The sequence below is a fragment of the Nanorana parkeri genome, unplaced genomic scaffold (genome assembly GCF_000935625.1).
Source record: "Nanorana parkeri isolate BGI_ZX_2015 unplaced genomic scaffold, ASM93562v1 scaffold130, whole genome shotgun sequence".
NCBI lineage: Eukaryota > Metazoa > Chordata > Amphibia > Anura > Dicroglossidae > Nanorana > Nanorana parkeri.
The window spans coordinates 2073023-2099174 of NW_017306398.1; the positions used below are offsets into that span (position 1 = coordinate 2073023).

The following is a 26152-nucleotide window of genomic DNA, read 5'->3' on the forward strand; positions in this document are numbered from 1 at the left end:
GCTGAATGACGGGATGGGGGGGGGGGTATATAATGGATTTCCACTGTAATTATGATCAAATTTAAGAACATTAGGTGAACCAAGAATATCTGACCATGTGAAGATTTGTTAACCCCTGTACATAACTGGATATAATTTATTTCAGTTTATTTCACTTACATAACAACTTTTTATATTCAGTCTGGTAAACTTTTTTAACATGATTATTATTGTTGTGGTATTTCTTATTCTCTCACCTTCTCCTCTTTTTTAACTTACTCTTTTTGTTCTCTCTCCTTCTATCTCTCTCTATCTCTCTCTCTTTGTCCCCCACCCAAAAAAAACAGCATAACCTGGGGCCAAACGATATTCAGCAGAAGGCACTAATAGCACTAGATTAACTTAATTGAGATTTCAGATTCAATTATGTATGTGCTGCGCTATCCTAGGTAATGACACAAGTATAATATTGAATGTGATCAAACTACATAACTAAACACAAACAATATAACAAACGTGAATGTATATCAAACAACATGTGCATCAAAAAAAGGAGAATTCCAACCACAACCCCAGTGTATAAAAGGTCATATATATCCCAATACAAAAATCATTTCAAATTGAAATAGCCACAAATAATCTGGAGTTGTGCCATCACCGGATGATGACCACCACAAAAAACACCCAATAGAGTGCTGCTCACCTTGGGCTCAGACTTAGACAATAGGTCTGAATAACACTGTTGTAAAGCCGGCCAGGGTAATACCTTTAATGGAGTCCACTGGTTATAATTAGGGATGCACCGATACAAAGTACAGTACTCGGTACAAGTATCAATACTTTTCAAGCTCTAAGACTAGACTAGAGAAAAATTCAAAAGTTAGGAGGCCGCTGTCATGTGTAAGGAGCACACGGAGCTCCGGGGATTTGTTTTATTGTATGATTTTGATTTATAAATATAAATAAAGGGATGCACCGATACCAGTTTTGCGTGTACAAGTACTGATACATTTTTGTTTATTGTCAAAACAATTCAGACTAATGATTTCAGGACAGTGCTGGAGCACCAGGGCCGGGTCCCAGCTGCAACCTCTGCAACCCTGGTAGATCTCATGAAAATGCCAAGTATTGGCATTGGTACTCGAAGAGTATCTGTGCATCCCTAATGATAATTCTCCTATCTGACCACACACAGGTATTCCCAGGAATCCAGATGCCGTATTAACTCAGCTCAATATAAGAAGAAGTATATAGGTCATAGTGTACACTGTAAAACAGCACATACATCTTTATTTAAAATTCCATTCACATAAAACAATAAATTTCAAACTGCTCTGCAGAAAGCTTTTGTGATATGGGATGGCAAGGAACACCACTGGGCAATCCAAATCCTCCTTCAGCTGCTCCACCCACCTTTCTGCGTCACAACCTCCACTCTACACATGTTACGTCCAGATTGACTTCATCAGGCACACTCCCTTTCTCCCATTGGTTCCCTGCACTCTCCTTAATCTTTGTTTCCTTTTCTCTCTCTCTTTCCTTCTCTCTCCTTTCCTCTCACTCCACTGCCTTCTCTCTCTCTCTCCCTCTCTCCCCTCTCTCTCTCTCTCTCTCCCTTTCTCCCCCCCTCTCTCTCTCTCTCTCTCTCTCTCTCTCTCCCTCTCTCCCCCTCTCTCTCTCTCTGTTTCTGTTTAATTCCCTCTCTTTCCCTATCTTTCTGAATGACAAGTATCATTATCATATTATTTTTCCTTTTTATAGAGAGACTTCTGTGTGATGGGGGAGAGGAAGACCTATCGTAAAAGGAGACCTGGATCTAGGTGTTTGGTGGGGAAGGACTATCTGAGGACCATCACAGAGCCGTGTCTGTGCTCACACTGGGACTTTGAGTGGTAAGTTGTGCTCAGTGTTCAGATATTACTTAATTAAGGGTGCCACATTTTCTTCAAGCAAAACCAGAACACTCTACCGCCGCATGGCAATTGTTTTTTTGGGGAGAATATACAAGAAAGAGCAAGGAGAGACAGTCAGGAGAGAGAAAGGAGAGACATCCAGGGGAGAGAGTGGGGAAAAATATCTAGGAAGATGAGCAAGGAGAGACATCCTCTATGTCACTATGTCGTCCTGATGAAGAGACCCTGCGTGGCCCCGAAAAGTTGGCAATTGGATATACAGTATGTGACACTGTTTCACAATAAATGTACACAAGGATTTGATAAAATCTTCTGAGTGGTGGTGATTTTCCTTCTATACAAGAGAGAGCAAGGAGACAGCCAGGAGAGAGAAAGAAGAGACAGCCAGGAGAGAGAGCAAGGAGAGACAGCCAGGAGAGTGAGCAAGGAGAGACAGCCAGGAGGCCGAGCGAGGAGAGACATCCAGGGGAGAGAGAAAGGAGAGACAGCCAGGAGAAAGAGGAGAGACAGCTAGGAGGATGAGTGAGGAGAGACATCCAGGAGAGAGAGTGAGGAGAGACAGCCAAGAGAGTGTGCCCTTCAAGACTTATCTGCACCCTGGCTTTCAGACACCTCCTTGCTCCCCGAATTCCAGCATCTGTTCATGTCCCATGCCTACTCCATACACTCAGGTTGGAACACCAGGACCCCGTGGTTGCCCCTGTCTGCCTGACATCATGACATCTAGTGTCCGACTTTCAGCTTGCCTGAAACCCAGACAGAGCACATACAGAACTCAAGATCAAGACTGTCCAAATGAATCCCGGACAGGTGGCAGACTTAGACTCATTTATTACCAAGAGCTCCTATGAGATACGTGTGGTCCTGTAGGACAGAACACACAAATAATCAGCTTTGTAATTAGCAATTTTCTTGCTAGGCTGATGTTGTGGTGGGCATAGTCCACCTTTCTTTAGGCAAAAGATAACCCTATACAGGGTGATACAAATACCCAAAACCAAAAACATCTGCTCCCAGTACTGCAAGGACCAGACATGAGCAAAGGATCAAAGAGAGTAAAAAGTACAAGCCATACATGAAATAGCAGTATAGAAATGAGGATGCTTGAGTTCCCCTGTGTTGGGAACCTGTGCCCCGTACTGACGTAAGGATCAGAGGCTGGAACCATAATGCTCAGTGGGGGACAGCCAAACGTAGAAGAGTCTGATGCTGCAGCGCTGGAACGGTGGGAAAGTAGAAGACACAGACTGCCGGAGAACTGCGTATAATTATTCTTCAACTGCAGGAAAGCTCCATTTAGATGTTATTATGGAACCAGCAGCGTTTCTTTGAATGACTCAACTTAAAAATTGGCTGATATTGTATGAAAGGGTATGCCATTGTGAAGCGTTATGTATTTGGCATTGTCTGTGGCCTTGTGGTTTATTTTGATTGCCAAGTAATTAAACAGCAATAAAAGGCTTCATGGTGTCCTTGTTCTTTGGAGGGAATACAGTAAATATGTGTCAATGTCCTTGCTCAACAGTACTGTAGCTAAATATGTAGATGGTCCTCACACACATTGTACATAGACATGAAATTATTAGTGTTGCCAAGGGAACACTTTTATAAACTGGGGACCATCATATAAACAAGGGTTTAGTAACCTTTTCCATGTTAAGTGTCATGTTCACAAGCATTAGACAGCTGGCATGTTAATGAACAATAACGTGTCGAAGTCATATAGTTTGTTTTCAGCTTTTGCATTCATAGTTGAGCTGCTGATGACAAGTAAAAAGCATTAATTAAAATATTATTTTATAATAATTAATTATTTTAATTTTCCATTAACTATGAGTGTTAAAACTGATTAACAAAACATTTTTAGTTCCAATGCATGCACTTCAGACCAGAGGCATAATAACTAGAAACCTCCGTGCAAGAAACCATGAAGGGTCTATCCCCCACCATCCGCCTTGGCAGTTATCAGGCCCTTTTTTTCCATTACAGGGCCCCCCAAAAGCTGCGGAACGCCAGGGCCTGGTCTTACATGGGACTGCTGTGACCCTGGTAGCTTCACCAGTGCTTATATCAGCTGAGCAGTGTTGGGCTGCTATATATTAATTTGTCACACGCAAGGAGGCACTTTCCTTCACACCGCCAGTAAAAAGCATTAATTAAAATATTATTTTATAATAATTAATTATTTTAATTTTCCATTAACTATGAGTGTTAAAACTGATTAACAAAACATTTTTAGTTCCAATGCATGCACTTCAGACCAGAGGCATAATAACTAGAAACCTCCGTGCAAGAAACCATGAAGGGTCTATCCCCCACCATCCGCCTTGGCAGTTATCAGGCCCTTTTTTTCCATTACAGGGCCCCCCAAAAGCTGCGGAACGCCAGGGCCTGGTCTTACATGGGACTGCTGTGACCCTGGTAGCTTCACCAGTGCTTATATCAGCTGAGCAGTGTTGGGCTGCTATATATTAATTTGTCACACGCAAGGAGGCACTTTCCTTCACACCGCCTCACACCTTCAGCTTTCCGATCTCCTCAGTCATGAAGTCACACCCGCACACAGCCCAGGCCTAAACGTGTCAGTGTCATCCTCCGCTGATGTCAGCGGCAGTCGCCATCTTGGCGGAGCAGCAGGCAGCAGTGGTAACCAGCTCTGGTCTCCTCACACAGAGCTGGTGGAGCAGAGACCGCTGCGACCCTAGTAGTTTTGTCAGTGCTTCAGACATCAGCTCAGCCCAATGCATGCACTTCGGACATCAGCTCAGGCCAATGCATGCACTTCGGACATCAGATAAGCCTAATGCATACACTTTAGACATACGATTAGCCCAATGCACACACTTTAGTCCTCAGATTGGCCCGATGCATGCACTTCCAACCTGAGTTCATCCCCCAATGCATGCACTTCAGACCTCAGATCAGCTCAATGCATGCACTTCAGAGTTCAGATCAGCCCCAAAGCATCCACATTAAACCTCAGCTCAGCCGCAATGCATAAACTTAAGTGCTAAAATTAGCCCCAATACATGCACTTCAGACCTCATATCGGCTCTAATGCATACTTAAGACCTTAGACACATCAGATGTCCTTTCAGTAATGTCAGGGAGGTGGGTGTTCCAGACGTTGCAAGCCTAGTAAGCTGTCAATTACTGCCAATGGCAATGGGTGCCAGCACAAAAGGCATTGTGTACATGCCCAACGGGTAACATTTGTATTTAGAGGATTAGAAGCATCAGTATCCGAACTATCTCTGGTCAAAAACGAAAAAAAAATCTGTATTTCTATACTGAATTTCCATAAGTTCTATCTCACTCATACTAACCATATCCATCTAGAAGTTTGAAGCCTCCTGAACTACAACTCAACGTCTGAACAATGTAACATCATCATTGCTTGCGGGAAGTAATGCATGATGGGAGATGTAGACTTGAGAAATGGACATTACATCACATCAAGTCTGCACTACCCTTTGTGATCTTGTACTGGACAAGGAGTTCAGGGAAGCTTAGCTGAGAGACTTGGAAGCAGCTGTTTAGAAACACGATAATTGTAAGTGTTTGATCAAAAATGTAAAGCAATGCTTTGCTGGGAGATGTATATTTGTTTGATCTGGATTCATCATTGAAGACAAGTTTGAGAGTTCTATAATGATCTACAAGCGACCATTGCCACTTACATTATGCGGTCATGGTCCACTGTTGTCGCTCTCAGGAAACCCACCCTTAGAATTGTCACGCAGGCATTGCTGGAGTGCATGCGGACAGGGAGTGGCTGCAAAGAGGCCGTAGGAGATCAGTATCTCTGGGATGCAGCAAAGGATGAAAAAAATGTAACAACAATTATTTTATTTTAAATGGCGACTGTCTGCGGTATGCGATGCTTTAGTAAAGAAAATGACACTTCATTAGGGTTTAGATTTACTTCGACGTGGTAAAGCCTATAGGAGATTTAGCCGGTTGCGTTTACATCCATTTTAAAACAAAGGCATAGAAGCAGAGATCCCAGAAGTGTTTTCGGTTAAATACACATTTAAAAATCATTAATGTACACAAGATCATCCTTAAGGGGAGATGGAAATGTTGTTTTTAAATTTGTGAAATATTAATGCGAGTCTTTGTACAGTTAGCGAACATTTTCTTAATTACCGCGTCGCCCATAGGCACGTTTTACGATGAGAGGCTAAGCAAGCATTGAGTGTAATCCTATTTAATGTAAGAAAAAGAGCTGAATGCACACATCTTACAGTCGTCTTCTGTGATGATTGCACTCTCAGCCTCGCCGGGTGCAGAGATTTTCCTGCTCTGGGACAACAATCTCAGCACCAGCAGACTGAGACGGTTTTTGATTGGGCAGGTTAACCCTTTACACACACACAGCAGCCACCACCGCGCGTTTTAACAGAAACACGCACTGTTCACTGCATTCTCGGTTGCAATTCTGACTTTTAGAGAGGATGTCTGTATCACTAGCTGCCACACCCAGACAGGAATTCAACAAAATAAACAAATGGGAACAGAGCAACACCTCCGTGTGTAAAATTGTTTATTAAAATAGATAAAACAAGGGATATATGTACTTAGAAGCAAACGTTTAACAGCAAGCAAGAGGACACGCTGTCTGTTAGCCCAACATAGTTTCGCCCCGTCTATGTACCACGGCTGACTCTGGTCACATCATCGTCCATCGGCCACAGTCAGCTAAGATTGATGCGTTTCAGGGGCACGCCCCCTTCATCAGAATCATGATGAAGGATGAGCATGATTTTGATGAAGGGGGCGTGCCCCTGAAACGCGACAATCTTAGCTGACTGCGGCCGATGGATGGTGATGTGACCGGAGACAGCCGAGGTACATAGTCGGGGTGAAACTATGTTGGGTTGTTGTTAAAGCATAATATAAAAGTTTGCTTGTGAGTACATATATCCCTTGTTTTATCTATTTTAATAAACGATTTTACACACGGAGGTGGCGCTCTGTTCCCTTTTGTTTTCTATATTCGTGGTGGAAGCACCAGAGGCTTGGATGAGCAGCCCCTCAAGTCTGTGTGATAAACTGTGAAAAACTTTGAGTATGCAACAGCAAGTGGATTGTTCAGATGGCAGCCATTAGCGCCAAGAGTTAATGAAAACTTTTTGTCTGATAGGAATACAACAGAATTATACACTATGGTTGCGCCTTACACTGGCATAGTTCTTTAGTGTCCTAATTAGAACATTCAGAGATTCAGCTTAATGATTTTTTTAAAAATTTTCATGAAAGAAAATAATAACAAGGAATATTTTACAGAAAATATATTAAAAAATAAAATAAGGTAAGCAACAGTAAAATTATTAAAATTAAAAAATAGGGGAGAAAAAAAGTGAAAAATACTTTAGTAAAGTTTACCTGGTTTTTGTATCTTTGCAATTTGCTTGCAGAATAACCCCAATCTGATGTTTGCATGAGTTTGCTGGCCCTCAGACATATAGTGACCCTCAGTATGTGTCGTCGTTTTGAGGTGAATCGAGAGCTCAGAGCTGCAAATGCAGCCATCTTTTCTGGTTTCTGGATAGGGCATTAGAGAATTGACAAACCCAATCAAAGGGTCCAAGAGGTGTTCTGAAGGGGGCTGTAGAGGATTTTTATTGTTTTTATTGGAAACACCCCTAATCCCAACTTTCCTAAACGCATCTTTACTTCCCTCTGACATGGTTTTCACAATCTAGGAACTAGCATCTTGTCTAGCAAAATGAAATGACAAATTGTTGGATACCAAATATAACAGATAATATCTATGTCTTAGTTAGGAGGTCTAATGTGGCTGCCGGCGGAGGTAGGATAATTTGGTTGTGGCAGGAGGGGTGTGTGTGAATGTGTGGGGAATAGGGGTGAATAACGATGTGTTGGGTGAGGAGAGAGAATGTAGCTGTGGTAGGAGGGACTTGAATATGGCTGTGGTGGCGGAGGAGAGAATGTGGTGGGGTAGGGAGGAAAATGTGGCTGTGGTGGGGATGGGGAAGGATGTGTATATGGTGAGCGGAGGGAGGAAATGTGGTGGGGATGGGGGAGAATGTGGCTGTGGTGGGGAAGGGGAAAATGTGACTGTGTTAGGGAAAGGGGCAAGGTGATGGGGTAGGAGAATGTGACTGTGGTGGGGAAGGGGGATAATGGGACTGTGGTGGGGAAGGGAACAATGTGGCTTTGATGGGGTAAAGGAGAATGTGACTGTGGTGGGAGGGGGAAGAATGTGGCTGTGGTGGGGAAGGAGAGAATGTGGTTGTGGTAGGGAAGGGGAGAATGTGGCTGTAGTGGGGAAGGGGAGAATGTGGCTGCGGTGGGGAATGGGAATAATGTGGCTGTAGTTGGGAAGGGGGTAATCTGGCTGTAGTGGGGAGTGGGAAGAATGTGGCTCAGGTGGGGAAGGGGAGAATGTGGCTGTGGCAGGGAAGGAGAGAATGTGGTTGTGGTAGGGAAGGGGAGAATGTGGCTGTGGTAGGGAAGGAGAGAATGTGGTTGTGGTAGGGAAGGGGAGAATGTGGCTGTGGTAGGGAAGGAGAGAATGTGGTTGTGGTAGGGAAGGGGAGAATGTGGCTGTGGTAGGGAAGGAGAGAATGTGGTTGTGGTAGGGAAGGGGAGAATGTGGCTGTGGTAGGGAAGGAGAGAATGTGGTTGTGGTAGGGAAGGGGAGAATGTGGCTGTGGTAGGGAAGGAGAGAATGTGGTTGTGGTAGGGAAGGGGAGAATGTGGCTGTGGTAGGGAAGGAGAGAATGTGGCTGTGGTAGGGAGGGGAAGAATGTGACTGTGGTAGGGAGGATAAAATGTGGATGTGGTGGGGTGGGGGGAGAATGTGGCAACACCACAAGCCTCTGGTGTGGTATTAGCCAGTTGATAGTTGCTAAGTGTTTAAAATGTCACAAATGCCATTAATTTGATGTTTATTTTGTCTTTCAGTGACTATGGCTACGAGAGGCAAGGGAAGAACCAGTGCACAGCAGCATTTTGGTTTAACCCAGGTTCCATTTCCAAAGACTGCAGCCAGGGTCAGAACTATCTGAAGAGCAGCGGGTAAGACCGCAGTCATCATGGCACTAAACACACATCATATTCCTCATTATATTATTTTTAAAATGAGTCCGAAGAGAGAAAAATACAAACCGGCATTTTGGAACCTTTTAGGGGACCATTCAACCAAGCCCATATGAACAAAACAAATTTGGGCAGCTCTTGCTTTGCATTTCTTCACAGTAAAAATGTTTTTTTTTCAATGTGAACCAAACTGAAATGACAAATAATGAGAAAACAAGCAATCTAGATTTCCCCCGGAGGGATGTTTTCTGTTTGAGAATCAAATTACAATGACAAGTTGCGTGGTGTAGAGCACTTAACTTTCATACTTGTGGTATGTTGGGTATCATCGTGGGTATATGAATGGGTGACATGTAGAGATGTCAGTCTGAATAGGTTGTCTCTATTTACTGTAATACCACTAAAGGGTTACTCTATTGGAATGTGTATCATAGCTACAGATGGAGACTGGTGGTCAGAGTCTACCCCTGGCTTCTTAAATGACTTGAATGACTTGGACACCCTGAAACCTCCCACCACCACCATCCTAAAAAGATCTCCATTTGATAATTCCCAACTCTGTTCCTGTCCGTCTTGGGGTTTTCGGTGTCCCACCCAACTTCATGTAGTCCAGCTGCTTCTGTTACATTCGCATTATAAAATAAATTTAAAAATCCATGGTGCAAGCCCCTCATAATGGGCACAACAGGTGTACAGACCCGGGAACTCAGCACAGGGGTGGTGGGAGCCCCTCATAATGGGCACAGCAGGCGTACAGACCTGGGTACTCAGCACAGGGATGGTGGGAGCTCCTCATAATGGGCACAGCAGGTGTGCAGACCCGAGAACCCTGCAGAGGTATGGTTGGAGCTCCTCATAATGGGCACAGCAGGTGTGCAGACCCAGGAACTCAGCACAGGGATGGTGGGAGCCCCTCATAATGGGCACATCAGCTGTACAGACCTGGGAACTCAGCAAAGAGATCTCAGCAATAGAGTTCCCAGATTATAGAAGAAACTGTGTGATCCACCCTCTTGAATTGTCCTAGTGACCATTGTCACTGGAACCGAAATTGAGGGTAAATCCAAAATTAGGAGTTGCCGCCAGAACAGAAATGTCACCTGAAGGTGGAAACGAGAACCAAGGAAGGCAAAATATAAGCAGAATAAGCTTCAACATAAACAAAATATTATGTTTGTAACTCAATGTGTTATTTCGATCATCCTAGTGGGAGCCAAAATCTCTTACAACAGTAACAGGTTTGTCATGTGTTTCTGTGCTGTAGGTATCGCAGGATTGTGGCCAACAATTGCACCGATGGGTTGCGGGAACAGTACAGAGCCAAGCCTCAGCAGTGCTCAGGAAAAGCCCCGCAAGGTCTTCAGCTCAGCACTAGTGATGGGAAACTGGGGGTTCACCAGGGCCAGAACGTGACCTTCCTGGTCCACTTGGAGGAGGTGAGCTCAAAAGTAAAGCTTGTTTCTGAACATACAGCATTTGTGGAAAGTCTCTCAGTTTTTTATTTAGAAAGCAGCCGCCATGTCCCCACCAGCATGTTCTCTGTGCACAAGCAGTGGTCTCTCTACAGAGATCTAACACACACCCTGTTGAATCAAAGCTGGAGCTCTCCACTTAGCAATCTCTCTAGCCACGTCATCTTATACATGGTGGTCTATCTTTAGCCAGGCTGTCTTTATCATGGTGGTCTCTTCTTAGCCAGGCTGTCTTTTATATGACAGTCTCTCTTTAACCAGGCATTCTTTCACAAAGCAGTCTCTCTAGCCAGGCCATCTTATACATGGTAGTCTCTCTCTAGCCAGGCTGTCTTTATCATGGCGGTCTCTTCTCAGCCAGACTGTCTTTTATACGGCAGACTCTCTTTAGCCAGACAGTCTTTCACAAGGCAGTCTCTCTAGCCAGGTCATCCTATACATGGGAGTCTCTCTCTATGCCGGCAATATTTTACAAGCCACTCCTTCTCTAGCCAGGCTATGTTTCACAAAACATTCTGTCTCCAGCCCGGCAAGTTTTGACATGGCAGTCTCTCTCTAGCGAGGCAGTTGTTGTCTCTACAACTAGGCTTTCCTTAACATTTCTCTCGCTAGCCAGATTGTCTTTGTATAGCAGTCTCTCTCAGTCAACATCGATCTGTTGGCTAGGTTGGCTGCCCCAGGGTATTGGTCAAACGGGTTTGGAAGAGTGGTATTGTCTGACAAGCCAGACAGACCAGGTCTATGCAAATTGGCCCCTTCGATATGTATTTCCTGGCCAGAAATAAAATAACATCTGCCGTTGTTTGCACAGAGAAATACTTAAATAGATGGAGCCGTTTATCTAAATAAGCAGGAGGTTACGGAAGAGGCGACCTCTCTACATTTCAGGCGTTTCTCATGATCCATACTGTTTTCTTTTCTTTGGTTTTATAAATAACCTGGAAATCGAGGTGAAAATCCGAGTGTATAAATGTACAAAACAAACCCGATGATGAGACATATCGAATGCAGAATGTACAATATACACTCTCTGGCCACTTTATTAGGTACACCTTGCTAGTACCATGTTGGATCCTTTTTGTCTACAGAAAGGCCTTAATTCTTCATGGCATAGATTCAACAAGGTGATGGAAACATTCCTTAGAGAGTTTGGTCCATACTGACATGATAGCATCACGCAGTTGCTGCAGACTTGTCGGCTGCACGTCCATGATGCGAAGCTCCACCAGCCTGAACCGTTGATACAAGGCAGGATGGATCCATGCTTTCATGTTGTCTACATCAAATTCTAACCCGACCATCCGAATGTCGCAACAGAAATAGAGACTCGTCAGCCCAGGCAACGTTTTTCCCGTCTTCTAATTACAATTTTGGTGAGCCCGTGCAATCTGTAGCCTCAGTTTCCTGTTCTTAGCTGACAGGAGGGGCACTTGGTGTGGTCTTCTGCTGCTGTAGCCCATCTGCTTCAAGGTTCAATGTGTTGTTTGTTCAGAGATGCTCTTCTGCATACCTCGGATGTAACGAGTGGTTATTTGAGTTACTGTTACCTTTCCATCATCTTGAACAAGTCTGGCCATTCTCCTCTGGTATTCTTGCCCATAGAGCTGCCGCTCACTGGATATTTCCTCTTTTTTGGACCATTCTCTGTAAACCCGAGAGATGGTTGTGTGTGGAAATCCCAGTAGATCAGCAGTTGCTGAAATACTCAAACCAGCACCATCTGGCACCAACACCCATGCCACATTCAAAGTCACTTAAATCATCTTTCTTTCCCATTCTGATGTTCGGTGGGAACTTCAGCAGACCATCTTCACCACGTCTACATGCCTAAATGTATTAAGTTACTGCCATGTGATTGGCTGATTAGCAATTTGTGTTAATGAGCAGTTGAAAAGGTGTACCTAATAAAGCGGCTAGTGAGTGTATAAGGACACGGACGTAGACACGTCTAACTTCTCATTTTGTAGAAAGGGTCGTTAATTGCTTATTCCCGTCTCGTTTTTATGATGTGCTGGCTCAGTAAAAGGCTCATTTCGGTTATTTGATTAGGAATATAATTAAAAGCCCAATCATTTCAAAATTAATGATTTGAGGAATGGGTCCGCTCTCCCTAAAAGATCCAACACCCACTGACAGTATGGCTTCCTTGAGCCCACCCTTTTATAAAAAAGGGGGCAGGGTTACCCATTCCTTTAAATGATTGGCTCTTGTGACCAGGGGTAAAGTCTATGATGGCATGATATGTTGCTCAGTATTTTGCAACCCTGCACTTGTATTAGTGAACTTCATGGATCCTGGGGATTGGCTATGAACCCAGAGTAACGAACCTGAACCTCATGTCTACTCCCTGCTTATTTATCGGAGACTCCATACGCAAGAACCAACCTCCCCGCAGTATTTTGTGTCTCCATCCCCATTGTAAGGCTCCTTTATTATTAGGAAGGGTAAACATACTTTAAAGGATTAGTGCACTTTAAACCAAAGTCCACTTATCCTTTAGGTCCCCTTAAGTTGACATCACCGCTCCTCTCCGTGTACAGATGAATGCCTACCAAGTTCTGATGGACCCAGCATCCATTGATCCATTAATACATTTTTCAGCAGATGTCTTCTTCTCCTGGTGTCGCCTGTGCAATACATCCCCATGCCTTCTATGGGGCAAGTCTACCTCCATCCCGTAGAAGTCAATGGAGATGTACTCCACAGGTGTGGCTAGGAGAAGTTGTCCACTGCAGGATGGCTAAAATTAACCAAGGCGTGGCCTGTCGGGATTCAAACAAGTACTCATCTTTACACAGGGAGGGAGAGATGATGTCACCTTAAAAGGGCCGAACATTAGGCATCTTTCTCCCAAGCAGCTAAATAAGCAAAATGTGGAACTTTTTGAAATTTCGTAATTTGGCCAAAATCACTTTGCTTATCCCCCAGACAGGAGGTAAAGGTTAGACATCTGGAGTGAGACACCTTAGGTTGGGGGGGTTAAGTTTGTTAAATCTGGAGCAGTGGGTACCGGACTGAAGCTCTGGGGCTAATATATTTTGCTGGGGCCAGGTGTGTGAGGATATACCACTGATCTCCCGTCTAATGAGGTCATCAGCTTCTAATTTTAACTGTATCCGGATACCAGGTTGTCCTCAGGGGTGTCCCTAGCAGCATAATTTTAGGCCCCTTTAAGGGGACTTCATAAATTACCTCCCCCTTCACAGATGAATACCAAGTCCTGAGAGGCCAAACCTAAGTTAATTTTTGACATCCTGCAGTGGATAACTTATATAGCAATACATCCCCATTGACTTCTACAGGATGAAGGTATCTTGCTACCAGGCTTGTCCTCAGAGGTGTCCCTAGCAGCATAATTGTCATCTAAGGTGCGGGGGGAGGTGATGCTGGTAGTCACATTCGTGGGGGATTAGCTTGGCTCTTGGTGGTCACATTTTGGGGCATGGCGGTGTCCAGGGGAGGGGGTGTGGGGTGCTGGCGGTGCACGCTAGCAGTGCTGTGGCCAGCGTCCTGCCCAGCTCACTAACGTCACTGGTTGCCTTGAGCTCGGCCAGAATGTCCCGTTCAGCTCCTGGCAACTAGTGACATCAGTGAACTGGACAGGACGCAAACACGAGCATCTAGCTCAGCTCCTGAAAACCAGTGACGTACTAAGCTGGTTCTTGCTGTAACTGCAGACAGGACTGTGTTCTGTATTTATTGATACATCATTAAATGCATTTTTAATACAAGCAGAGTAAACACCCGTGTGGGACTTCACATCAGCAGTCCCTGTACAGCAGAGCTCAGAATGCAAGAGGAACAAGCAGCACAAGGAGCCAATCGGTGCTCATGTGCTACCAAAGAAACATACTGATAGGAGGAGAGAGCAGATTGACCAAGAAGCGAGCTCACCAATCTGCTGCTTTGCTGTCCAATCACAGGCTGGGGGAGGGACAAGACCTGTAAGTGTTACTGAACTGCAACAGAGAGAGAGATCAGGTCTCCTGCCCTGCCAGAGGGGGCTCTGCTGCGTGGCAGAGCTGTGCAAATCTCAGGATTGGAAGGAAAGAAATATGAATCCTTCGGCAGGTAAAACGTCTCCCATAAATGTATCCAATGTATTACTCTCAATTACGTGATCGGCTATAAATTCGCCAAGCGCAAAAATGCCGCCGTTGTTTCTTGATCCTTTAAATGTGGCTCGCTATGTCATGTGACCTGAGGGGGGGTAGGGATCTCACACTAATGACCCCTTCCTTGGTAACGCTGACTTCTCCTCCCCGCCGCTCTCCGTACGAGAATCTGATAAATGACTTCCAATTTAGAAAACGTGTGACCTTTAATGGCTGCCAACCGTTTGGCGGGCAATCAATAAGACAGTTAAATCCCGCGGCCTTCTGAAATACGTTCCGCGTCTAGAAGAGGGAAAATCCGCAGATAAAACCTTCTGTAGCAATAATTTTGTCAGATAACCGATACTCATAGAGATCACATGGCTCCCCCTTCCAGGTATCAATTACCTATCATAGAGATCACATGACTCCCCCTTCCAGGTATCAGTTACCTCTCACAGAGATCACATGGCTCCCCCCTTCCATGTATCAGTTACCTCTCATAGAGATCACATGGCTCCCCCTTCCAGGTATCAGTTACCTCTCACAGAGATCACATGGCTCCCCCTTCCAGGTATCAGTCACCTCTCACAGATATCACAGTACGCCCCCTGACATTGCATTCATCTGCTTCTCTCTACAGAAGGACGGCACCATCTTTGTTCAGCCATCATCCATAGGGGGGCCCGTGCATTGGTAGTGCACGTTACTGGGAGGGGGGTGTAGGTGGTGCATTTTACCTCTGGCTCCGGCCGATGTCCCACCCAGTCCCTACCAATATGCACTTTAATGCAGACAGGTGTGATTGAGTGATTTTGCCAAACTTGATTTTACCAAATGTTTTATTTTTTTACAAAATTGCCTAATTTTATTATATGGCATTGTTCCTCTTTGAAAGCTGGAATGTGCAAAGTGAGAAGCCCCAGCGCTATGTGGCACAGCTTAGGTAGGGCTAGCTTTAGGGTCAAAGGCTCTATGGTTAGGGTTACATGTAGGGTGATGGCTAGTTCTAGGGTTAGGGTTATAGTCACAGATGGTTGGGGCTACTGTTAGACCCATGTATCATTGGTCATCTTGTAGCTAGGAAGAGCTTTCCAGTAATAGAATTGCTAAGAGTGCAGTGAAAATACTCAGCTGTTTCCACGTGGCATTCAGTCCCTGGCAGAGATACTGTAGAGTGTCACTTGGGGCAGGGGCAGGCTCATACAGCCAATGAGGGAGCAACACATGGAAACAAGTGAGTATTTATCTAACGTATCCTGTAACAGGGTTGCAAGTATGATGTTAGCCTTAGGGTGATGGTTAGCGTTAGTCTTAGGGTTAGCATTTGTGTTAGTGTGAGAGTTAATATTAGGGTTAGTGTTAGGATTATCACTAGCAGTTAGGGTTATTATTAGGGTTGGTGCTAGGGTTATGATTTACCATTAGGGTTAGTGCAAGGGTTAGGTTTACTGTTAGGGTTAGGGTACTGTAAGTGCAAGGGTAATGGTTACTATTATTCTTAGTGCAAGGGTTAGGTTTACTGTTAGGGTTAGGGTTACCCTTATGGTTAGTGCAAGGGTTAGGTTTACTGTTAGTGCTAAGGTAATGGTTACCATTAGGGTTAGCGTTAGGTTTGGAGTAACTGTAATTGCCAGGGTTATGGTTACCATTTGTGTTAGCAGTAGAGTTACTGTTAGGATTCATGTTAGGAATACCAGTACCATTAGGGTTACTCTAAGGGTTAGATTTTAGGACTTAGGTTACCATCAGGTTTAGAACAAGGATTAGATTTATTGTTAGTGGTAAGGTTATGGTTACCATTAGGGTTAGCGCTAGGGCTAGGATTACTGTAAGTGCTTGGTTATTGTTACCACTATTGTTTACATTAGAGTTACTGTTAACATTAATGTTAGGATTACCAGTAGCATTTACGGTTAATGTTAGGGTTAGTGTTAGGATTACCAATAAGAGTTAGTATTAAGGTGATGTTAGGTTCAGAAAAAGGGTTTGGTTTACTGTGAGTGCTAGGGTTATGGTTACCATTTGTGTTAGTGTTAAAGGGTAAAGGGTAGATTACCTGTAGCGATAGGGTTACTGGTAGGGTTACTGGTAGAGTTCTGTTTACTTCAGGTTTAGAACATGAGTTAGGTTTACTGTTAGTGCTAATGTTATGGTTACCATTAGGGTTATCGTTATGCTTACCATCAGGTTTAGAACAAGGGTTAGGTGTACTGTTAGGGTTAGGGTTATGCTTACCATCAGGTTTAGAACAAGGGTTAGGTGTACTGTTAGGGTTATGCTTACCATCAGGTTTAGAACAAGGGTTAGGTGTACTGTTAGGGTTATGCTTACCATCAGGTTTAGAACAAGGGTTAGGTGTACTGTTAGGGTTGGAGTTATGCTTACCATCAGGTTTAAAACAAGGGTTAGGTGTACTGTTAGTGCTAGGGTTATGGTTACCATTAAGGCTAGCACTAGGGTTATGGTTATTGTTACCATTAGCTTATATTTTGGCACCAAACCAGATCCAGAATATATTACAGGAGCTTCTGCATCCCTCTGGAGCCATGTAAAGCCCATTGCACCTTTTCACTTTAATTTTGCCTTTCCCACTGATGACAACATTTTATTGAAATGTCTCAATTATCATCAAATTTCAATTTCTGCCATTAGTCGGAACACCTCATTCGCATACTTCCGCCATGTCAGTCATTCAAACATTCATTCAGTCATTAAATCAGCATGACATCCGGGGATCTAATACTCTCAAAAGGGTCAGTCAACAATGGCAGCCTCCATACGTACTCAGTACTTCACTCCTTAAAGGGTAACCCCACCTTTGGTAAGACTGGAGCCTTTGCAGTTGAGGGATCTCTAACGGTTCATTCACACGTGGTAGAAGCTCGCATTGTACAGTGAAATCAGAGGAAGCCATTTCAGTCCAGGAGAGGAGGAGGTACAACTGTGCATGACTGAAGGGAAGGACAGAGTTCAGCTTTTACAGGTTCCAGCAATAATAATCAATGGTCTCACATATGTGATTGTTCTGCATTCCAGGGAGACCTCCAAAGAATAAACATTCAGCTGGACTTCGGGGACGGCAGCGCTGTGTCCTACGCTAACTTTAGCAAGATTGAAGATGGGATAAGACACGTGTATAAGAGCGCCGGGATATACCAAGTGGTGGCGTACGCGGAGAACAACGTCGGTGTTGACAGCGCCATGCTCTATCTCCATGTGACTTGTGAGTACAGATCTCTCGGCTTTTAGCTCTTGGTTATGACTGTGATAGGAACATGAAGACTGTTTGTGTTTAGATTCAATGTATCATTATAAGGGAACTATAGTCCCATTCATGCATTTATATAGCTACACTTTAAAGGACTCAGGAGACGGAAGAGGTGGAGCCAAGCTGGGGAGGGAGCATGCAGGGGAAGCCAAGAATTGCACTTCATTTGCTTATGTCTCTGGGATTGGTGATTTTTCTGATGTGTGGATTTTATCGAAAATAAAATTTGCTTATGCCTTACGCTCTGCTTATATTACCAAAGTTTGTTAACTTTAAAACTGAACTGAAACTTTTATTTAAAATCAATAGCTACACATTATATAAATCTACTTTGTGTGAACCAAATGCATTTGGTAGCCTAGATATTACTTTGAGCAGTGGTATTCTCATTGTACTGTACGTAACCTGTGCAGAGAGTAAGGCTGTGCAAGGGACCCAGCAGTCCCCACCCACTACAGGAGGCAGCAGAGAAAAGACCAGTCACCCTGCACAAGGATAGAAGGCAGCAGTGACCGGTCTTTATTACAGGAGGGTGAAGACAAGACCAGTCACCCTGTACAAGGAGAGAGAGCAGCAGCGACCGATTTTTATTACAGGAGGGGGCGGAGACAAGACCAGTCACCCTGCACAAGGAGAGAGAGCAGCAGTGAGCGGTCTTTATTACAGGAGGGGGCGGAGAGAAGACCAGTCACCCTGCACAAGGAGAGAGAGCAGCAGTGAGCGGTCTTTATTACAGGAGGGGGTGGAGACAAGACCAGTCATCCTGCACAAGGAAAGAGATCAGCAGTGAGTGGTCTTTATTACAGGAAGGGGCGTAGACCAGACCAGTCACCCTGCACAAGGAAAGAGAGCAGCAGTGACCGGTCTTTATTACAGGAAGCTCCAAGTTTTGGAGAGATCTGGAGGAATTATGACTCTTATATGAGGACAATATATTGTATGCTCATCCTGGAGTTTAGCTTTAATAACACTGTAACCTTTTTTTGTGTTCACTGAAAGTTAAAAAAAAAATAACTTTCGGCATCATAAAACGTGTTGGTGCTGGTTGATGTGTCCCGCCGGCGCTCTCCATCATCCTGACTTTGCTGCTAACGCATTAAAACGATTGTGGCGTTCCCAGGATCGCCCGTACGGAATTGTGTGTACAAGTTAATGCACATAAAGACCGGGTTACCGCGCCATTTTATACCGCCGAGTTCTCCCAGTGATGGGTGAAATGTGCCCTGAAACTTTATCGTGCTCATAACTCCTCCACGAATCAATCATGTCTTTGTTTAACTACGTGTTATTAAAGCCTTTACCGCTCTTGGCTTCACCTTGCTCCATTAAGTAACAAAAGGAGCCGTTCGCGGGAGAGAGCGAGCTAATTTCCTCGGGCTCGTCTGGTTTTATTAGTAAAATTCAAGTGGTTCTGACAGAGGCTTCTTTATCATGTGGGCTCTGGGAGGCACCAAGGCACGGCATTGGCTCTCGGGCCGGATAAACACTTCTGCGTTGTGGTAATGCGCCTAACATGCTGTGTTGTGGTGTTGTTCATCTTCAAGAGCACTCCAGTGTTGTTGCGTTATAGTGCGCCACAGTGCACAGGCATCATGTTGCTGCCACACATTGGGTCATATGAAATTTTAGGCACATAAGCAGGGGAATCCCCATAATGAGGCAGCCTCAGGCAGTAGCCTCAGGAGGCATCTCACTGGGCGGGGGCGGTAGCAAGGCAAACTAACAGCACTGGCATTTGTTCTGAATGGGCCGCCTTAACGCAACAACACCTTAACGCGGCACTTAACGTCTGCGCATCACACGCTGCAAAGAGGTAAATGGGCCCTTAGGGTTTGCACCTTACCAGGGCTCTACTTTCATGATGTTTGGCTGTTCATATGGAGTGGTAATATGCATGGCTGTGTTTTTGTGCCATTCATTTTGATTGGCAACCTAATGCATCTGCTTTGCCGTGCGCTATGTTACAAAAATGTGCCATGTGCAATTCTTGGCACATTAGGGTGCATTGGCAGACCAACTAGAGGGGCAGCAGGGGTGTGAAATTCCTATCTCCCGATGCCCGGGACATGCAGTTCCGGGCACCAGGTGGGTGGTAGTTTTCTACATATAGCCCGGCTTTGGGCAAGCAGTAAATGTACAGCGGGGAAGCCGCCTCTTGTTTTGTACAAGTGATCCCAACGATGTCGTCAAGATCACTTGTATGCAGCCTGCAGGTCTGCCATTCTCCATGGAGGGGGGGTTGGCGGGTAGGGGGGCGCATTGATGAACCAGGCCTTGGGGCAGCAGAGAGAGTAAATCCGGCCCTGCCTACCAGGGCACTACCAACATGACATTTGCATGTTCATATGGTGCTCAGGAGGTGCTTTAAAAGGCATATTATATCATGCAGCTGCCTCTGAGTTGTCTTTTTTTATTTTCAGTCTATGTCTGGGCAACATAGTAAAAAAAAGCCCCAAAAAACATATTCTGTACATCTCTACAATACACGCAGATTTCAGACTCGTTCATACCAGCCCCATTGGACAGTGTTGCCCAACGCAGTTTCAACACATAAACAAGGCAATCAGCCTTATGCCCTATTGTATTTCGTTTCAAACCAACGCGTTGCATTGGTGTGCGCTGGATAAAGGCGGGACAGGTTTAAATTTTACGCAGCGCGTTGAAACACTTTATACTGCATTGTAGCATGCTGCGGTGCAAAGAGTTTAATTAAATTCATAAAAAAAAAAGTGAGGCTCATACTAAATGATGCCTACGTTTGCATGTACAGTATAGTTGTGTTTGGCCTGTTGTACAACCCACATTCCGTTGTCTAACCGTCTTCTCGTTATTCCCACCTCCAGGTGCCGTGGAACACGTTCATCTAAGAGTACCGTTCGTGGTCATCCGAAACAAAGAGGTCAACATTAGCGCCGTGGTTTGGCCGTTGCACTCGGGAACGCTCACTTATTTTTGGTGGGTTGGGAATAATTCCAAGGTATGATAGACGTGTTTGTCTTACTGTTTTCACCTTTCACTTGCCATGCCACCAGCCACAAAATGTTCTTTACAATATGAAAGACTAGGCGCTGATGATGTTTCTGCAGTAATGTATATTAACCAGGTCAGTTCTCACCCCCTGTGTACCTGAGGGATTTGTATATTTCTGCTATGGGCCTGTTTTTTCAGCAATACGTTTGTAATTAACTAATATAGCAAAGTTATATACTGTGTATATGTATATACACTGAGTGGCCAGATTATTATGAGCACCCCATCAGTACTTCGTTGGGCCACGAGATAACTCCACGAGATGTTGAAAGGTGATGCGAGGAATCTGACACGGCACTGTTGCCCTTCTGTTGTCTTGTACCAGTCTTGCCGCTCTCCGTTCTGCCCTAACATTGACTAGTCGCTGACGGCCACAATTCGCACGTTCAGACCCAGATGTTCGGCTGACAGTTTGGTCTTTAAACACTTTAACAACAGCTGCTCTTGAACATTTAACGAATTCTGCTGTTTTGCTGATACTCGCTCCATGGCTCAGAGTGCCAACAATCATCCCACGTTCAAAGGCTGTTAAATCACGTTGTTTCCCCGTATCTTCAGAAACAAATCACTTCTACTGTCGCGGTAAACAACCCGCTTCCCTATTTATAATGGTCTGGCCCTCTAGCAACTTCAGCGCAAAATTATAGCTAATTTGCCTACAAACGTCAGATGGTCATAATAAACTGGCCACTCAGTGTGTATATATATATATATAGGGGTTCCAAGACTTATAGTTGCCTGAGAGGGTGGGGGTGATGATAGTAATGAACAATCAACAAGGGGAAATTGTAGCAAAATAAGAAAAACAGATTTTTTTTTTTTTTTTTCTTTGATCTGGATACATTTAAAAAAAAATATATTGTTAATGTAGATACAGGATATACATTTTATTCTTTAATTTGTTTGTTTTAAAATTACTCTTACATTTTGGTACAAAGGATTGCAAGGTTGTTTACAGATTAATTTTATATCTTTTCAGTTTTTAGCTTTTTTTTAAATCAAACACTACACACACTTAGAAAACAAAATTAATAGAAATAATAAATAGTTTAAATATTAATGGTTAGAAAAATATAAATATTTTTAAAAAAATCACGAAGAAAAAATAGTTAAAGGGAGGAGAGCAAGGAGTTAATAAAGGGTTAAATACAAACAACTTAAATTTTTGTCTTTACTTGTCAGGTTGTTTTAAAGGAGAACTATGGGGTTAGGGCTTTTCCCCATAGTTCTCCTAAGGGTAATGGGTGGACACAAACTAGCGTCCTCCTGTCACCCAAAGCTCCGTATACTGGGAGCTACAGCTCCCGGTATACTGAGCCAGCTGCAGCCGGGACGGATCCCGACAATTATGTCTGGATCCACCCATCTGCGTGAGTGACAGGTGGCTCTGCCTATCCAGAGGCAGAGCCAGCTGTACCTGCCCCCTCCCCCGTCCGTTCCGCCAGTCATCGCTGGAAGATCGGAGCGGGGAGGGGGGAATCCAGCCCCTCCCCTGTTACGGCTCTCTGCCGACACAGGATTGAGAAGATTGAGCGAGCGCCGGTATGTGTTTGCTCAACCCATCTGCGTGAGTGACAGGTGGCTCTGCCTATCCAGAGGCAGAGCCAGCTGTACCTGCCCCCTCCCCCGTCCGTTCCGCCAGTCATCGCTGGAAGATCGGAGCGGGGAGGGGGGAATCCAGCCCCTCCCCTGTTACGGCTCTCTGCCGACACAGGATTGAGAAGATTGAGCGAGCGCCGGTATGTGTTTGCTCACCTCCCGATCTACTGAGCCGACCTGTGACAGTCTCAGTGTTGCAGGTTGGCTCAAATTTTGAGGCTGAGTGATAATCATTTACCTCATAGTTCTCCTTTAACTTACATCATATGCAGATGAAAGAAAGAGAGTAGATGTAAAAATAATATTAATTTGTATCTCTTTTTCTCGCCTCTGAACAATGTTTATAAACACTGCATCCAACGGTCCCAGTCACGGTGCAGTGCTCTATGTGTACAGACCCAAGCACCATCACATGGAAGTTTGAAGAAGCATGCTTAAAGTGACACTAAACTCAGGAGTTACATCTTAAAAATACATTTAAGAACCTCAACTAGTAACAACAATGTATCTTATTTGTGTATAACTCGGCTGTAGATCCTCCAATCATCTCTGAATTGGTGCTGACACCGTCCTTCCTTCTGGAGGGGGGCTACTTTTGTTCCCCATGGTTCCTGTGTGTGTTGTAAAGTAGTCACCGCTCCAAGCTCACTCCCGGGATGGACTACACTACAGTCTCAGTACAAATTAGTGAACTGAACATGAGATTGTAGTCCATCACAGGAGCAGGTGAGGTGAGCGGAGGGACTGAGTAGCTTGGCCAGCACAGACAGTAATTAGACTCTACCAGGACAGGAGAGGGCCTTTACGTGGAAGGAGAGAGGAGGCAATTCTAGGGAATAGATTCCTGAAATAGTCAGATTGTCTAGCAAGTTCAGAGACGCATTGCAAGGCAATAAAAATTGTTTATGGAATTGAAACAAACTGGAAGAAAGCATTTCAAATACTGATTTTTTTATTTGTTGTCCCCATTTTTGTAAGCTGGTGACAGGCTCTCCTTAAGTAAATACAATTGATATGAATTGTCATGCATTCTAGTTTAATAAGCAAGTCTATAGCGTCAGCAGTTGCCCTGTGACTGTAAACAGTGACCGGAGATCTAATTGGTTGCCATTATTTATTGCACTTTGCTTGTTACGTTGCCTTATTGAATCCGCCGGTCTCAGCTCAACACCAACAGCAAGAATGTGACATTTTCTTTAAGACTACCCGGCGGATTGATGAAGCACCCCTTCCATCGCTTAATGAGTCCATCACATGATCTACGACGCGGGTTATTCTCCTTATAAATCCCATCGCCCGCCTCATTCGCCCGGTTATAAATTATGCTGGCATTTTCTTTTATGTCCTCGACTTGATTAAAGGGGCGATCTTACATTTAAATCGGGGGTGGAATCTATCTCATTTTATGGGGTGGGAGAAAGCTTCATCAACTATCCTGCAGCCTAGATACAATGATGACTCTCCCTGTGTAATGACTTAATGCACTTTATAATGTCGTATATGTCTTCCAAGAAGATTCAGTGTTGCCATCGGGCCTGAACTGTCCAAATAGACTTGGAAAGTGTTTTGGTTCATTGGTTAAGAAGACCGTAAATGCAAATGTTAGTAGAATTACGGAAAGGCAGGGCAAGCAACAGTCGCCAACACACACACACGTATTATTTTTATATACACAATATATATATATATATATTGTGACCAGCAAGGCTCACACCTGATAGCCAGATGATGCAAGAACGCTATGCTCCCGGGGATGCTCGCGCAGCCTGCGTACTGCGCATGCGCCCACGCCGCATGACCCGCGCATGCGCACCTGCACCTCGGGCACCAGGTGTCCTACCGAGCTGAAGGGGAACCCGTGCCCTGCGCCGTGCCCGTGGTCCCCGAGTAGAGGTAACATCCCCTGCTTCCTGACACTGACAGAAGTGAGCGAGCGACAGTATGTGTTCGCTCACTTCCCGATCTATTGAGCCGACTTGTGACAGTTTCATTGTCACACGTCGCCTCTCACTATGAGAATGAGTGATTTTCACTCACCTCATAGTTCTCCTTTAAGTTATGTTGCGAGAGATGCAATCCTATGTCTTTAAAAGTTTCAATCATGGACTACACAGATTTTAATTATCCATTGAGTTGTAGACTTGAACTACAGCAACCCCTTACATGTTCAATGACTGATGGATGATGTGTGCAGAAAACCATCTACAGATATTAATACTAAAGCTGACTCTCCCAGACCTGAATGTCATTCGGTTCTGGGAGCCTCAGCTTTGGTATTATATGTATATACTGTATATGGCTCCCATGTTGCCGTAACGGAAATTTGTGTTCAGACCCATTCGGATAGGATCCGGACGGGAATTCAGATCTGAAAATTCGGATTTGGAAATTCAGATGTGTCTGAATGTCCCAATTTGGGAAAATTCAGTACGAATTTTGATTCGGAATGAAACAAATCGCACTTGTCTAATTTCTATAGCACCGAAAATGTACACAGCGCTCTACATAGTTCAACTTTCACATCAGTCCCTGTCCTCGAGGAGCTTACAATTTAAGGTCCCTATCTCACATGCACACAGTGACAGGTCTTTATTACAGGAGGGGGCAGAGAGAAGACCAGTCACACTACACAAGATAGAGAGCAGCACTGTCCGGTCTTTATTACAGGAGGGGCAGAGACAAGACCAATCACCCTGCACAAGGAGAGGCAGCAACAGTGAGCAGTCTTTATTACAGGAGAGGGCGGAGACAAAACAGAGCTTTGGGAGGGACCCAGCGGGGCCATATCCACAGGCTGACTGCAGGAAACTATAGGAGGGGCGGATACAAGACCAGTCACCCTGCACAAGGAAAGAAAGCAGCAGTGAGCCGTCTTTATTACAGGAAGCTCCAAGTCTCGCACTGGATTACTGCACAGATCTAGAAGAAATACACAAAGCTCACCAATGAGTACAAAGCTACACATGACTCTGGTATGAAGACAATATCTGCTGATCCCAGAGTTTGACTGTAAGTGTAAATTCAAACCCTGTAAGCTCAATTCACCGAATCCGTTAGCATATGTTTTTCAAGGGATGTCAACCGATGCCGGGGGGAAGGTAACCCAAAAAATGTATAGATGTGAATGAGACCAGTTCACACTGCTGTGATGTGTTGCGTTTCGTTGCATTATCATGAAAAAAAAAGTAGAGCTTTCTTTTTTTTTCAACATAACCCAACGCGTAAAAAATGGATGCCAACGGAACAGAAGTAAAAAAAAAGACAGACCTGGAGAGACTGACCGCAGGGGCTACATGACTGGGGGGAGGAATAGTCCCGGGAGAAAGAGTTAAAAATAAAATGGGAATAGCTGCTCTTACCTGATTGGACGTGGGAGTCAGGTGTCCGGGAGGAGCCGCATGGGAAGGAACTGCGGGGACTGAGGGACGTTCTCTTCCTAGAAATCGACGAAGGAAGCAGGTTGTCCCACCCTCCCTCCCTGAATCTTGGGGTTATGGGGGTTGGGGGGGTTCATTTGTCACGGCAGCTTGGCAGGTTAGGGGGTATTTGGGGGGTCTACAAAATCCGAGTTGATTAAAGAGATGGGGGGCCCTCAGCTGGTATAGGTGCTTCCCCCTGTTGGTGTCCGGATTTGTAAAGGGCGGGGCCTGGCCCCTTGGGAACCCAGAAGGAGTAAGTGTCCTCGAGCTGGTTGTGGTGCGGCTGGGGACAGGGGGGGGGGGTGAT

General features: G+C 44.7%; 1 protein-coding gene across 1 annotated transcript in view; it reads left to right on the top strand.

The window, feature by feature from the left end:
* The window catches only part of LOC108784872 (VPS10 domain-containing receptor SorCS3-like), a 436296-nt gene that overhangs the window by 346270 nt on the left and 63874 nt on the right, over nucleotides 1-26152 (top strand). The window contains exons 16-20 of the mRNA XM_018553807.1: nucleotides 1741-1871; nucleotides 8826-8939; nucleotides 10225-10396; nucleotides 17566-17752; nucleotides 20641-20774. Of these exons, the coding sequence (XP_018409309.1) occupies nucleotides 1741-1871; nucleotides 8826-8939; nucleotides 10225-10396; nucleotides 17566-17752; nucleotides 20641-20774 (738 nt within the window). The remainder of the gene's footprint in view (nucleotides 1-1740; nucleotides 1872-8825; nucleotides 8940-10224; nucleotides 10397-17565; nucleotides 17753-20640; nucleotides 20775-26152) is intronic.